Here is a 17,242-nt window from a genome sequence, read left to right on the forward strand (position 1 = left end):
TGGGGAGACAGGAGGTGAGTTACTTACTCCAGGATTCTTAGCCTCTGATCTGGTCTTGCAACCACATTGTTTACATGCCCATCCAGTTTAGTTTCTGGACAATGGTAATGTCCGAGTTGTTGAACTATTGCTGTCACAAGCCTGATTATCTCCCATCACCCAACTACCCCCTGGTCAGACCTGGCTTGATCCCTATCTGATCCCTTGCAATCAGACCCAACCGAACGACACCTTAACCCAACTACCCAACCACCTACCTGATTGAAAAACTCATTCACTACCTTATCTATTTTATCCTACCTACTCCATACACCTTATCAATCATCACTTTCTAATCACCCACTCAACCACTTCACCCAATTAAACCCATTCATTCATTCACTGATGTTCAAGTTGGACCATTAAAGTTATCTAGCAGTAGCGGGCACTGTCAGTAGAAGTGGATATGGGGTGTTCTGTCTTTCCCTTTTTCTATTATATTCTGATGAATTTTCTTAGCATAGTTTGAAAAGCTGGATTTGGAACATCCATGAGGCAACTCCATGCAGCATCACAGAACTTAGGGAGGTATGGTGGCTCAGTGGTGAACACTTCTGCCTCACAGCAGCAAGGACTCAGATTCGATTCCAGCCTCGGACAACTGTCTGTGTGGAATTTACACATTCTCCCCATGTCTGCATGGTTTTTTTCTGGGTGCTCCAGTTTCCTCCCACAGTCCAAAGATGTGCAGGTTAGGTGGATTAGCCGTGCTAAATTGTCCATTGTATCCAGGGATGTACAGGCTAAGTGGGTTAGCCATGGGGGAGTGCAGGGTTACAGGGATGGAGTGGGTCTGAGTGGGATGCTCTTCAATAGACAATAGGTGCAGGAGTAGGCCATTCAGCCCTTCGAGCCTGCACCGCCATTCAACACGATCATGGCTGATCATTCCTAATCAGTATCCATTCCCTGCCTTATCTCCATAACCCTTGATTCCACTCTCCTTGAGAGCTCTATCCAACTCTTTCTTAAATGAATCCAGAGACTGGGCCTCCACTGCCCTCTGGGGCAGAGCATTCCACACAGCCACCAGTCTCTGGGTGAAGAAGTTTCTCCTCATCTCTGCCCTAAATGGTCTACCCCATATTTTTAAGCTGTGTTCTCTGGTTTGGCACTCACCCATCAGCGCAAACATGTTTCATGCTGCCAGAGTGTCCAATCTTCGGAGGGTCAGTATGGACTCGATGGGCCAAATTCTAGGAATTCTACAGGGCAGACTGAGGCTAATCAGCTCATGGCCAATCCGTCTAACTTGTACCTCTTTGGGCTCTCAGAGGAAAGTGGAGCATGCAGTGGAAACCCATGCAGGCACAGGGGGAATGTGCAAACTTCACACAGACAGTCAACTGAGGCAGGAATCAAACCTAGATCCCTGCCTCTATGCCACCTGCTATCCCAAAGCTGGGGCAATTTCTGATCTGGGTGACAGTTCAGCAATGATTGCATCTACTCAGAACATCCCAGCTATTGACATTCCCAAACAGAATGCAGCGACGCATACTCACAACTGCAATTTTATCGAGGGTGAAACAGGGTTTCTTAGAAACAAAATTATTTCTTGCCAAAAGCAGAATGATTTAGATCATGAAACTGATTTAGCAATATCCATCAACGATAACAAAATTCAACATGGGTTCAGTGTGGATTTTCCAACATCTGTAATGTGAGTAACAATAATTGGAAGACTGAAAAGACCACAGCTATGACCAACTCGTCACAGTATCCCCTCACATAGGAACCCTCCCTTCCCACCAATATTATTCTGAAAGAAGCAATTTGTCAACACAGAGTTTGATAAAGCATCAGGACTCTACAGAATCTTATCCAAGTGGCCACTCCAGATCTGTGAATGGAAACAGGTTATTCAACAATAGGTGCAACTAATGTCTATTCAGTTCACATCTAGAACCATCCACATGCCTTTGAGGCACCTAACATTGAATATGAGGAGCGTTGGGTACTTTGGCCGATTCTTACCAAAATGATTGAGAAAGATTTGGGATGAATTACATGAAAAGGCAAATACACTTCATTGGCATTTAGACTTCATATTGAATGATGCGAAATTGAAAATGATACTTTGGGTTTGCCTGTGAAACCACTATCTTTTTCTATATTCTATAGAATAAAAAAGATATTTGCAACTGGAATTGAAAAGGGTGCATTTCCCTTTGAAGCTAACCATAAATTGCAAACTGCAAAAAAAAACAATTTGTGTGATATACTGCACCACTTCTGTTTTGATGTTTTATATAATTCTATTGTCAAAGCACCACTGCTCAAGCATGTCTGTTGGAAACCATCACAGAATGGATATCTTACTCAAAATACATCAACTTGATCTTTTTCAGACTGTTATTCAATGCGATTATATTGTACAAGATCATTACAGTCATAACCATGAGAAAAAAGGTCACCATTGTCGCAACCCACTTGGGGTAACGTGCTGACACTTGGGCTCCATTACTTCAGGGACACCACAAGAACTAATTAATTAATCAAACACTCAAAATCCAAATTTTCTTGTCTCATTAAATCAAGGTTGATAGAAAGCTTTGACTATGTTTCTGTACTTACAAGAAATCACTATTTATTACATATGGATCAGTTCTAGCCAAAAGCAAACAAAAAGTGAATTCAACTTATAATTCTTGCCCTTCTTAAACTCCTACACACATACGCAGATACAGACAAAGAAAAGATGAATGTCAGGGGTGGAGAAAAAAAAATGTTAGGGGAACAATTGAATACGATCAGTCCATGGGATTCAATGAGGTGTCTCTTTGTTTCTTTTGAGTCCTTGTGATCTCAAATTTTCTCCTCCTGAGTACTTTCAGTTCTTGACCACTGACACAGGGCAGTTGGCACACTAACTGTTCATTCTCTCAGTCACTGATTAGAAGCAGCAGCTTAAAGAGACACAAAGGTGAGGAGCAGGAATAAGTGATTCAGCCCGTTGTGTCTGCTCCGACATTGAATATGATCATGGCTTTTCACATCTTGGATTCCACTCCACTTTCCTGCCTGCTCTCCATAACCTTTCAATCCACTGAGGGCCGAAGGGCCTGTACTATGCTGTAATGTTCCATTATTCATTAAAAATCTGTCAATCTCTCCTTAAATTTATCCAATGTCCCAGCATCCACTGTACTCTGACTTAGTGAATCCCACAGATACGCAACTTTTTGAGAGAAATAATTTCTTCTTGTCTCTGTTTATATTTCTTCCTCCTTATCTTAAAATTATAACCTTTCATTCCAGATTGTCCCACAAAAGGAAACATCTACTCTAAATCATTTTTTCAATCCACTTTAGCATCTTACATATGCTCTATTAGATCTCCTTTCAAATTTCTAAACACTAGCGAGTACTGACCTAAACTGCTCAGTCTCCCCTCGTATTACAAACCTTTCGTCTCTGGAATAAACCTTCTCTGAACTGTCTCAAATACAAATACAGTTCTATTCTTCAAGTAGAATAGAACTTCCTTCCTTCCTCAAGTAAGGAGACTAAAACTGTCCCAGTCTTCCAGATGTAGTTTCACCAAATGCAACCACACTTCCCTGCTTAGGCATCCCTGAATTATAAACAAATGGTGAGTGAGAACTGCTAACAATTTTTCAATGTATAATTTGAGATACATCACACTGAAAATTTTTGCTATAAATTTCTGTGTTATGATCGAGCCCTCCACTATCACCTGATGAAGGAGCGTCGCTCCGAAAGCTAGTGTGCTTCCAATTAAACCTGTTGGACTATAACCTGGTGTGTGATTTTTAATATTTTCCAATTGCTTATTTTCTCCACAAGGGGAGAGAGAGAGACACCTGTTTTTCTCGAATGTAAAGGCTTTTTGGCCCTGTATTTTCATACACAGGCTTTCCACTTGCACAGGAACCAGTCGGAGAGTCATTGTGATGCTAATGATTCCTGAACCATTGGATTGGTCCTGACTGAAAAAAACAATCAACAGTCAGTTTCTGGGCAAAGCTACCCTGAACACACAGCCATATACTGAAGAACCTCTCGCATTTTTTTTTCACCAAGCAACAGTGTAGTTACAACTCATAATGAGTTCCACTGACTTGGTTTGAAACTGCAACATTCCCTTTCACAGTTTCCCTATTTTAAAGCAGAAAGCTTTTCGCATTTTGGCCTACAATCCAAAAGTAAAGAAGAATGCAGAACAGGATATTTCCAGCAAATTTAGTCTTTGCCTGTTTCAATATAAGTGCCAACCATTGATGAGTGAAGTAAATGCCTCAAATTTTGTGGGGATAAAAAAACGGATTATCCTTAAAAAGTATGTAGGACAACAATTTCTGTATGTGAACAATTAAATGCAGACCTTAGGAGGTTGCTAGCTTCCCTTTTTTCACCACAAACCATGGCTTCAGCCACATGGGAATATCACCATCTTCTGATTCCTCATCCAGCTACACAGCATCCTGGAATTCTATCATCTTTCCTTCAGTATCATTAAGTCAACAGGCTAGAACTCCCTTCCTCACCACACTGTGAGTGAACCTACACTGCACGCCCTACTCTGACACAAAAAAGATTTAGCAGCGCCAATTGGACAATGATTATTGATCTTGTCACCGACATTCATATCCAAGTGACCTTGACACTGACATCTGTGGCTAAGTGTGATGTCACAAACCACTGACACTATGGGCTGAAAATGTGTTGCTGGTTAAAGCGCAGCAGGTCAGGCAGCATCCAAGGAACAGGAAATTCAACGTTTCAGGCAAAAGCCCTTCATCAGGAATGGCTTTTGCCGAAACGTTGAATTTCCTGTTCCTTGGATGCTGCCTGACCTGCTGCGCTTTAACCAGCAACACATTTTCAGCTCTGATCTCCAGCATCTGCAGACCTCACTTTTTACACTAACACTATGGGACATCATAGTTTCTCAGTGGTTTCATCAATCTATTGTGTGGACAGTGTCAATAGTTACTCACTTCATTAAATATATTTATGCAATTCAATAAGACATTTAAGGAATTTAAAATAGTCAAGCAAAGAGAGAAACGTGGTATAGCACGGCATGGAAACAGACCCTTCAGTCGAACTTGTCCATTCTGAGCAGCCTAGTCAACCTAGTCTAGTTCCATTTGCCAGCAGGTGGCCCATTATCCTTCCAAACCCTTCCTATACACACACCCATCCAGATGCCTTTTATATGTTGCAATTGTACTAGCCTCCACCACTTCCTCTGGCAGCTCATTCCACACACACACCACCCTCTGCATGAAAAGATTCTCTCTAAAGTCCCTTATAAATTTCTCCCTCCTCGTGGTAAACCTATGCCCTCTAGTCCTGGACACCCCCACTTCACGGAAAAGACCTTGTCTATTTATCCTATCCATGCCCTCATGATTTTATAAACCTCTATAAGGTCAGCCCTCAGCCTCCGACACTCCAGGGATAACAGCCCCAGCCTGTTCAGCCTCTCCCAACAGCTCAAATCCTCCAACCCTGCCAAGTGCAGCACATAAGACATGTACGGTATTATGCACTGCACTTAGGTTAAATGAGACGTTGGTCTCATCACTGTTTCCTCATTTGATGGATATTGGAGATTTTGTTGTGTATGTAAAATCATGCCAATACTATCCAAATCAAGTCTCTGAGCATCAAGAATAAGCTTTGAGAGTTAGGATTTAATCTCTTTGGAAAATCACAGGCTCAGGATGAATCAGTTGTATATATCAGGGTTGGATAAAGTTCTTGAAATAGTTTGTGTCTGGACTATAAGGAGGTGTCTGAATTAAATACACAGGAAAGAAATAAAGAATGATCACAGAGGCCAGATGGTATATCATTTCTGAGTTTCATCATCTTCTCAAGCTGGTTAGCAATAGAGTAGGAAAAAAGAAGAATTTTAAGAATTCTACTCTGGTTTACTCAGCTGTAAAAATATTCTTAGAAACATTAGTTAAACAGATAAATGTTTTGAGGAATTCCAAGTGATATTTCCTTTCTTCATTTAGAAGAAGTTTACTTAGCTGCATCACTGTGCCCTGTAAAATGTCAAACATATAGTTCTATGTAAAATAATAAATCAGATTCACAGAATTTGAGAATTATTACAGTGCAGAAGATAATTTAGCCTATTACGCTTGCATCGGGCCTATCAACTAGATCCAATTTCCTATCTTTTCCCCATACCCTTGCACACTATTTCCATACAAGTGACCATCCAATGCCCTCTTGAATGCCTCAATTGAATCTGTATCTACCACACGTCAAGGCAGTAGAGTCCATACTCTAACTACTTCCTTTCTTTTATCACATCACCCTTGCTTTATTTGCTCAACACTTTAATGTTACATCCCCTCATTCTTTTCCCTTTTACACATCAAAATTATTCAACTGATTGTGCTGAAATTTCAAAACCAGTTCACTTTGTTTCTCACCTGCATCTTGATTCACTGTTTTGGATCTTTTCGGACTGGTTGGCAGAGATGATGCCCAGGATGTGGAACACATTATCTCAGTTGGATGCAGAAAAGCATTGTCACTAAGTGCTGTTTGGTCTGGCCATGATAATGACAGCACATCTTTTGGACAGTCATCTGAACTGAGATGGTCTTGAACCAGCAGTTTGAACACTTCTGAAAAAGAGGAAGGAGAAAGGAGTAACTTATGATGTTTCCTTGAAAATTCTTAATTTTATTTTGAAATACTAGTACCGCTGTCTGGGGAGTGAAACATCAGATACACAAGATATATTAACTGGATGAAAGGCAGCTGACATTCTCAAATGCGGGGGACAGAAGCATTTGATGCATCATGTGTGAAATATCTCAAAAGGTAGCCCTGGAGTACAACATTTTGAGACGCTAAAGTGAGTGGAGGGCCCTGTAAGATGCTAAATTTTATGCTCAGTTTGTTAATAGTCAAGTAGTTGTGTTAACTGGAATATGATTGCATAGATAGAATGGGAAAACAGACACAATCAAAAGGAACTAAAAGACTGGGGGGTTAATAAACAGGTAAAAAATGAGGTCTGCAGATGCTGGAGATCACAGCTGAAAATGTGTTGCTGGTTAAAGCACAGCAGGTTAGGCGGCATCCAAGGAACAGGAAATTCGACGTTTCGGGCATAAGCCCTTCATCTTCCTGATGAAGGGCTTATGCCCGAAATGTCGAATTTCCTGTTCCTTGGATGCTGCCTAACCTGCTGTGCTTTAACCAGCAACACATTTTCAGGGTTAATAAACATCAAGGAGAAAGAAAGGTGTCTTGGTTTGTGTCTTTACAACTTGCTGGGATTCAAATTTATAGGGAACAATGCTGAATAGGGAGAGCTCTTTATATCTATTCCTTTCCACCACCATCCAATTGAATCCCCAGCCTAAATTTCTTTGCGTAGGAACTTAAATGTTACTGCTTTTGATTGAATGTGTAATGCGCTCCCACTCATTTGAGTTTCTTGCTTTGAAAAATGGTAGTGTGAACATTATCAGACCATGGCTAATAACAGAACCTATCAAACATATTGACTGCCGTAAATGGAATGTTAAAAAATAGCAAAGCCAAACATCAGATTTTGAAAGGGAAATGAAGAGAGATCTCACATTTCTATGGATATCGATTTTGGAACAGGAGCTAAAACTTGCTTTGATAAATACAGACCACATTCTGATAATATGGTAATTTAACAGTTTTTGACACAATTCAGGACAAAGCAGCCCACTTCATTGACACCACATCCATAAGCATCCACTGCTGACAGTCAGGAGCAGCGATGTATACCATCTACAAATGCACTGCTGAAATTCACCAAAGATTCTAAGACAGCACCTTCTAAATCCCCATGAGTAATTCCATCTGGAAAGAGAAGGGCAGCTGATACATGGGAACACCACCACATTCCAAGTTTCCTTCTAAGCCACTCACCATCCTGACTTGGGAATACATTGTCATTCCTTCACTGTAGCTGGGTAAAAATCCTGGAATTCCCTTTCTAAGGGCATTGTGGGTCAACCTACAGCAAGTGGACTGCAGTGGGTCATTGCAGCTCATTACCACCAACTAAGGTCACAATCCATAAATGAATTTAGAAGAAAAATTAGGCATGGAAAGAAAAATCTTATTAGTTTCTCCATTACTCCTGAGATTTGGCTTATTATTGACATCTTTTAAAAAAAATCATTGATGGGATGTGGCATCACTGGCTCGACCAGCATTTATTGCCCATCCAGCAGTAAAAACCACAATGCCACATTGCTGTAGGTCGAGAGTCCCATACAGGCTAGCACTCTCCTTCCCGAAAGGACATGAATGAACCCAGATGGTTGCTTTCCTGGTAACTGGCAATGGTTTCATGCTCATCATTGGGCTGTCTCAATGTCAGATATTTTTTGAATTCTATTTCTATATGGAAGGGTTTAAACCCAGGTGCCCAAAGCATTACTCCGGCCATCAGATTAATAGTCCAGCAACAACACCACTATGTCATTGCCACCCCAGTTAGCAGGTCAGATCACCTTTCATATCTACCCTTTCATAATTTTGAACATTTCTATGAAGTAATTCTAAGTTATCAAATCTTATATTATGATATGCAAATTTCACTGGAGCTAACTAGACAGTCATTTCCAGTTCTGTATATTCCAATGCCCTGGTCATTCTCCATTCTCCTGCCTTCTCCTGAATCCTTGATCCCCTTACAAATCAAGAATCCCTATCGTAAATACACTCAGTTTCTTAACCTCCATAGCCCTCTGTGGCACTGAGTTCCATATGGCCATAAGATATAGTAGTCAAAAAGTATGGCACTGGAAAAGCACAGCTGGTCAGGCAGCATCCGAGAGCAGGAGAATCAATGTTTCAAACATAAACTCTTCATCAGGAATCTACGGTGGGGGTCTCCCAAGGGTGCTAAGAGATAAATGGGAGAGGGGTGGAGCTGGAGGGAAGGAAGCTAGGAATGTGATATCCCAGATCCAACCCTCCAACTCGGCACCACCCTCTTGAATGATCCTACCTGTACATCTTCCTTCCCACCTATCCACTCCACCCTCCACTCCAACCTATCAGCATCACCCCTCCACCTTCATTTATCTATCGCATTCCTAGCGACATTCTCCCCAGCCTCACCCCCCTCCCATTTATCTCTCAGCCCCCTTGGGCCATCTTCCCCCCACACTCCTGAGGAAGCAGAGGGCCTATCAGGATACGTGAGTTTAAATTTCTTTTAGTTCTGGTTTTTCTTCAGTTCCTGGACGCAGTCAGAGAGATCACGAGGTCACATATTTGGGCAGTTGCTCTACCTGAAACACTACTCAGGTGGTGTCTCCCACCCACCTTCCTCCTCTAACCACAAAAAAAGTTCTGTGTGTTGATTGGAAAGGTGATAAGTGTTTTCTTTAGTGTTTCTTTTCTTTTCCTGGCAGTCTATTTGGGAATTTAGAATAACGGGAATGGAGATTACGGCATTTGAATGTTCCTTCTGCAATATGTGGGAGGTAAAGGTCATCTCCAGTGTCCCTGCTGACTTCATTTGTGGGAAGTGCACTGAACTCCAGGTCCTCAAGAACCGTGTTAGGGAACTGGAGCTGGAGCTGGAGCTGGATGAACTTCAGATCATTCACGATTGGTGTGTTGTCTCCTAGGCGCCAGGGTTTGTCATGTCTCTGATCATGTTTTTGGGATCCTTGAGGTGGAGAGGGAGCAGCCTCAAGTCGTGGTCCACAGAGGTACCAACAACATAGGTAAGAAGAAAGGTGGGGGTCTAAGGCAGAAATTCAGAGAGCTGGGTGGAAGCTTACAGCTAGAACAAACAGAGTTGTTATCTCTGATTTGTTGCCCGTGCCAAGTGCGAGTGAGGTGAGGAACTGGGAGAGAGCAGAGCTAAACACGTGGCTGCAGGGATAGTGCAGGACGGACTGTTTTGGATTCCTGGATAATTAGAGCTCTTTCTGGGGAAGGTGGGACCTCTACAAACAGGGTAGTCTTCACCTGAACCAGAGGGGTACCAAAACCAGTGGGTGGGGAGGATGATATTAGCTAATGCTCTTTGGAGGGGTTTAAATGAATGCAGCAGGGGGATGGGAACCTGAATTGTAGTTCCGGTGCACAGAAGGTTTAGGGTACTGAGGTCAGGGATAAGTTATAAGGTCAAATACTTTAGATGGGTAATTTTTTATCCAGTGTGTGCAGGAAGGTTTTCTGATACAGAAATGGTGCCATATTTGATTTGGCACTGGGGAATGAACCCAGTCAGGTGTTAGGTTTGAAGGTAGATGAGCACTTTGGCGATAGTGACCATAATTCAGTTATATTTACGTTAACAATGGACAGGTGTACACTGCAGGGAAAGAGATATAACTGGGAGAATGGCAATTATGGTGTGATTAGGCAAGATTTAGGATGCATAGGATGGGGAAGGAAACTACACAGGATGGACTCTCTCGAAATGTGGAGTTTATTCAAGGTACAGCTACTGCAGGTCCTTAAATAAGTATATACCTATCAGGCAGGGAGGTAGTTGTTGAGAGTGGGAGCCATGGTTTAGAACACAGAACATAGAACATTATAGCGCAATACAGGCCCTTTGTCCCTCGATGTTGCGTCGACCTGTTATACCAATCTGAAGCCCATCTAACTTACACTATTCCATGTACGACAATATGCTTGTCCAATGACAACTTAAATGTACTTAAAGTTGGCGAATCTACTACCACTGCAGGCAAAGCATTCCATTCCCTTACTAGTCTCTGAGTAAAGAAACTACCTCTGATATCTGTCCTATATCTATCACTCCCCAATTTAAAGCTATGCCCCCTTGTGCTCGCCATCACCATTCTTGGAAAAAGTTTCTCCCGGTCCACCCTATCTAACCTTCTGATTATCTTATATGTCTCTATTAAGTCACCTCTCAACCTTCTTCTCTCCAACAAAAACAGCCTCAAGTTCCTCAGCCTTTCCTTGTAAGACCTTCCCTCCATACCAGGCAACATCCTAGTAAATCTCCTCTGCACCCTTTCCAAAGCTTCCACATCCTTCTTACAATGCGGTTTACTAAAGAAGTTGAAGCTCTTGTCAAGAGGAAGAGGAAGACTTATGGGAAGATGAGTCATGAAGGCTCAGTTTGGGGGCTTGAGAATTATAAGTTAGCCAGAAAATTTCTAAAGAGACTTGTAAGAAAAGCCCAGAGGGGGCATGAGACGACTTTGGCAGATAGGATCAAGGAAAACCCTAAGGCCTTCTGTAGGTATATCAGGAATAAAAGAATAACTCGAGTAAGGTTAGGGCCAATCAAAAGTCATAGTGGGAAGTTGTGTGTGGAATCTGAGGAGATAGGAGAAACACTTAATGAATACTTTTTGTCGGTATTCACATTGGAAAATGTTAATGAGAATATGGAGATACAGGCTACTAGATTATGTGGGATTGAAGTTGACAAAGAGGAAGTTTTAGCAACTTTAGGAAATTTGAAAATAGATAAGACCCGCTTGGCTGGATGGGATTTATCCTAGTATTCTCTGGGAAGCCAGGGAGGAGATTGCAGAGCCTTTGGCTTCGATCTTTATGTCATCACTGACAGGAATAGTGCCGGAAGACAGGAGGATAGCACATGTTGTTCCCTTGTTTAAGAAGGGGAGTGGGGACAACCCTGGTAATTATAGGCCAATGAGCCTTACTTCGGTTGTGGGTAAGGTGTTGGAAAAGGTTATAAGAGATAGGATTTCTAATCATCTGGAAATGAATAATTTGATTAGGGATACTCAACACGGTTTTGTGAAGGGTAGGTCCAGAAAACGGGTGGATGAAGGTAAAGCCGTTTATGCAGTGAATATGGACTTCAGTAAGACGAATGATAAGGTTCCACACAGTTGGCTATTGAACAATATAAGGAGTTTCAGGATTGAAGATGATCAGAAACTGGCTAGCTGAAAGATGAAAGAGGGTGCTGGTTGATGGGAAATGTTCATCCTGGAGCTCAGTTACCAGTGGTGTGCCGCAAGGATCTGTTTTGGGGTCACTGCTGTTTGTCATTTTGAGAAATGATCTGGATTTGGGCATAGAAGGATGGATTACTAAATTTGCAGATGACACTAAGGTAGGCAGAGTTGTGGATAGTGCCGAAGGATGTTGTAGGTTACAGAGGGGCATAGATAAGATGCAGAGCTGGGCTGGGAAGCTGCAAATGGAGTTTAATGCAGAAATGTGTGAGGTAGTTCACTTGGAAGAAGTAACAGGAATACAGGGTAATGGGCTAATGGTAAAATTCTTGGCCGTGTAGATGACCAGAGAGATCTCGGTGTCCAGGTGCAGAAATCCCTGAAAGTTGCCACCCAGGTTGATAGGGTTGTTAAGAAGGCATATGGTATGTTGACATTTATGGGTAGGGGAAATGAGTTTCAGAGCAACAAGGTCATGCTTCAGCTGTCCAAGACACTGGTAAGGTCACACCTGGAGTATTGCATGCAGTTCTGGTCACTGCATTATAGGAAAGGTGTGAAAGCTTTGGAAAGGGTTCAGAGGAGATTTACTAAAATGTTGCCTGGTATGGAAGGAAGGTCTTATGAGGAAAGACTGAGTGAAATGAGGCTGTTTTCATTGGAGAGAAGGTTGAGAGGTGACTTAAGATGTATAAGATAATTGAAGGTTAGATAGGGTGGACAGTGAGAGCCTTTTTCCTTGGATGGTGAAGGCTGACACAAGGGACATAGCTTTATATTGAGGGGTGATAGATTTAGGACAGATTTCAGGGGTAGTTTTTTTACTGAGAGAATAGTTGGAGTGTGGAACAACCTGCCTGCAACAGTCATAGACTCGCCGACATTAAGGGCATTTAAATGGGCATTGGACACACATATGGATAACAATGGAATAGTGTAGGTTAATGGGCATCAGGTTAATTTTGCAGGCCGGCACAACATCAAAGGCAAAAGGGCCTGTACTACGCTGTAACATTCTCTGTTCTATGTTATATGACTCTCCTGCTCCTCAGATACTGCCTGACTGGCTGTGCTTTTCCAGTGCCACAACTTTTGACTGATCTCCAGCATCTGCAAGTCCTCACTTTCTCCTTAAAGATATGGGAGCGTGATTAGGCCATTTGGCCCATTAAGTATGCTCTGCTATTCAGGATGCCATGATGCCAACACCAGCATATCCTTCCGTAGGTACAGGTCCAAAACTGCTCACAATATCCAAATGCGGTCTCATCAGGGGCTTATACAGCTTCAGGAGTACATCTCTGTTCTTATATTCTCATTATCTTGAAATGAATGTCAACATTTCATTTGCCTTCCTAACTGCCAACTGAACCTGCCTGTTAACCTCAACAGAAACCTGGACTAGGAATTCTCTGTCCTTATGTGTTTCAGGTTCCAAAAGCTTTTCCTAGTTTAGGAAATACCAACCAAAGTGCATAACCTCACATTTTATCACACTGTATTTGATTTACCTCATCTTTCCTCACTCTCCTAGCCTCTCCTTCTGCAGCCTCCCTGCTTCTTTAACATGAACCATCCCTCTACCTACTTTTGGATCATCTGCGCTTTGCAACAATGCTTTCAGTTCCGTTGTCGAGATCGTTAATGTCTCATATGAATATTTGTGTCCCCAACACAGACCCTTTGAAACTCCACTAGTCACCAGCTGCCATCCTGAAAATAAAAAGTTTCTCCTTACTCTCTGCTTTCTGCCTGTTAGTCAACCTTCTATCTATGCGAGTACTTTGCCCGAACACTATGGACTCTTATCTTATTGAGCAGTCTCCTGTGTGGCCCCCTTGTTAAAGACCCTATGAATATCCAAATAGATCACACCCAATTGATACGTTTGGTAGGACAGGTAGTGTATTTCAATTATAGAAGGTGGATTTTCCTGGATGTCAGTGTGATGCAGGGTAAACATATCTGCATTACGTTTCGGGAGCTTTGGCTCAGAGTATTCTTTCAGCGATTGAACTGCTGACATTATGACACATCAGGGAAGTGGAAATTTACTTCAACAACTTATTCCAGGAGGTGGTTGTGTCATTGTAAAAGGAATCAGCGTCAAATGGTAAAGGAGCCTCAGCTACTGACTTGGTACAATAGGAGTAATGTGCATGAGGAGATGTACTGCAAGGTGCATGCCTGAACTGGCCTTTGGATGTGTAGTTTAGGTGAATTGGTTATGGGAAATGCAGGGTTATAGGGATAGCGTAGACGGTGGGATGCTCTTCAGTGGGTTGGTGTGGACTCGATGGGCCAATGGCCTGCTTCCACACTGTAGGGATTCTCTGATCCAAGTATCGACAGGTGACAGTCACTATTAAACTTGAGCAAAGACGAATATGACAGTGATAGGAATGGAGAATAGTTGGAAGAATAGATATTGTTTTCTGTAGTTGTGACCAGGAGTACCAAATGTTGTGTTGTATACTTGGTACTAGAGACAAGGAGAAAGTGAGGACTGCAGATGCTGGAGATCAGAGCTGAAAATGTGTTGCTGGAAAAGCGCAGCAGGTCAGGCAGCATCCAAGGAGCAGGAGAGTCGACGTTTCGGACATGAGCCGAAGAAGGGCTCATGCCTGAAACGTCGACTCTCCTGCTCCTTGGATGCTGCCTGATCTGCTGCGCTTTTCCAGCAACACATTTTCACCAGGGATAAGGAGTTTTCCTCACAGCTGGAGAGGCAGTATCCAATTTGTGGATATTACACACAGGAACCAATGGCATTTTTAAAATTTAATTCACAGGACAATGGTGTCACTGGTTAGACAAGCATTTATTGCCCATTCCTAATTGCCCAGAGGGCAGTTAAGAGTCAACCACATTGCTGTGGGTCTGGAGTCACATGTAGGCAAGACCAGGTAAAGATTACAGGTTCCTGAAGGAACCAGACTTTTTCTTCTCAACAATGGCTTCATCCTTAGACACTTAATTCCAGATTTTTGTTGAGCTTGAATTCTATCATTTACCATCATGGAATTCAAACACAGATCCCCAGGATATTGTCTAAGTCTCTGGATTAATTGTCTAGTGATAATACCACTAGTCATCACCTCCGTCTGTGTGTAGACCATAGAAAAAACATGTTGTGTTCAGAGGCCCTGAGAAGTTAGGGTGTAAACTAAATTACAGGACAGGTAATCATCTCTGAACTGTCACCTGAACCACATACCAACTGGCAACGCGTCAAGCGCATTAAAGAATTAAATTCATGGAACAAAAAAAAAATGGTTTGAGAAGAGGGTTTTCCAATTTGTGGCCAATACTTCAGCAGTCAGAGGAAACTGAGACACTCCATTGGGATGGACTGCACTCACACCATGCTGAGAGAAGTCTCCTGATCAACACATACAACTAAAGGCTATGGGCAGAACTTTAAACTAACATTGAGTGGATTCAGGGTGGAGGATGATTTTGAAAAGGGAGATTTAGAAATCTAGAGAGAGAGGTTGAGACGCTGAAATACTGTACCTGGCAGAGGATGGGATGCTCTTCTGTGGGTTGGTGTGGACTTGTTGGGAGTTGCAGGGAACATAAATTTTAAAAAAAATGGAAGTTAAAGGTCTGTATGTGAATGCATGAATGCATGTAAGATAAATTAACTATTGACAAGATTAAGGGAAATGGTTTAGATTGAATCATCAGTACAAAGATATGGACACAAAATGGAATTATGAAATTAAGATTAAATATTCCATAACTCTCAATATTTTTGGAAAAACAGTCAGACTGGCAAAGGAGGAGAGGTACCCCTGATAGGAAAGAATGATGATGAGAAAGGATTTGGCCTCAGAGAGTGTAGTATCAGTAAGGGCAGAAATTGGGATTAGCAACAGTCAAAACACATTGGTGAAAGAAATTTACAATCCCCCACTAACAGTAGTTGTACCATTGTACAGAGCATTAAACAAATAAATATTGGATTTGGAACAAAGGCAATGTGACAATAATGGGAATTTGAGTCTTCATACAGATTGGGATAATGAAGCTGGCAAGGGTGAATGTTGAATTTTTGTGACAGTTTATTTCAGCAATACAAAGTAAAACTGAAGAGGATGGAACTATCTAAGATCGAGTAACCCTTACTGAAGCAGTATTTATTAGTAATGTTATAGTAAAGGATACATGGGGAACGAGTGACCATAACAATATTCAATTCCATGTTATGATTTGGAGATGCCGCTGTTGGACTTGCATGCCGGGATGTACAAAGTTAAAATCACACAACACCAGGTTATAGTTCAACAAGTTTATTTGGAAACACTAGGTTTTAGAGCGCTGCTCCTTCATCGGGTGGTTATGAATCTTATTCTCCACAGTCACCTGATGAAGGAGCAGCACTCTGAAAGCTAGTGCTTCCAAATAAACCTGTTGAACTATAACCTGGTGTTGTGTGATTTTTAACCAAATCCCATGTTGTACATAAGAAATAGGAGCAAGAGTAGGGTATTTGGCCTCTCAAACCTGCTTCACTATTCAATAAGATCCTGACTGATCTTCTCATGGACTCAGCTCCAGTTACCCTCCCACGTACCGTATCCCTTAATTCCTATATTGTTCAAATATCGATCTATCTATCTATCTTTGCCCTAAAACAATTCAATGAGGTAGCCTCAACTGCTTCCCTGATCAGGGAATTCCACACATTCACAACTCTTTGGGAGAATAAGTTCCTCATTAACTCAGTCCTAACTCTGCTACCCTTTTATTTTGATGCAATGCCCCCTAGTTCAAGTTTCACCCACCAGTGGAAACAACCATTCTGCTTCTATCTTAGCTATTCCCTTCATAATTTTATATTTCTCTAAGATATACCCTCATTCTTTGACAGTCCAATGAGTACAGACCCAGCCTACTCAATCTTTTTGAGTTGAAAGAAACATAGAAGAGTAAGTGTTCAGCTCTCACCTTTTTAAAATCCCTCTTAGGTTCAACTAATATTTCACATTTAATTTTAGCACCTAGCTATTACACTTGCATTAAATGTAGTTAACAAGATCAAAAATCCAGGAGAGCCAAATTCACAGTTTTCTTAAGTGAAAGAGAGTAGACTTTTATTACATATGAAACCCAGACTCCAATTAGTCAATACAATATCTAACACGTGCACATAGTACAGATAATCCATTTAAAAAGATGCAGCTCAGACAGGATACGATGTGCAGTGCAGTTTAAAGTTTTAGAGCCCATATATTGTGAGATAATTTAGCTGTAGGACTGTTTCTTTAGGAATGGAAAAG

At 41.7% G+C, this 17,242-nt stretch overlaps 1 protein-coding gene across 1 annotated transcript in view; it reads right to left on the bottom strand.

The window, feature by feature from the left end:
* ano3 (anoctamin 3) overlaps positions 1–17,242 on the bottom strand; it is a 582,275-nt gene that overhangs the window by 424,592 nt on the left and 140,441 nt on the right. The window contains exon 2 of the mRNA XM_060838668.1: positions 6,462–6,659. Coding sequence (XP_060694651.1) covers positions 6,462–6,659 — 198 coding nt within the window. The remainder of the gene's footprint in view (positions 1–6,461; positions 6,660–17,242) is intronic.

The sequence above is a fragment of the Hemiscyllium ocellatum genome, chromosome 18 (genome assembly GCF_020745735.1).
Source record: "Hemiscyllium ocellatum isolate sHemOce1 chromosome 18, sHemOce1.pat.X.cur, whole genome shotgun sequence".
Classification (NCBI taxonomy): domain Eukaryota; kingdom Metazoa; phylum Chordata; class Chondrichthyes; order Orectolobiformes; family Hemiscylliidae; genus Hemiscyllium; species Hemiscyllium ocellatum.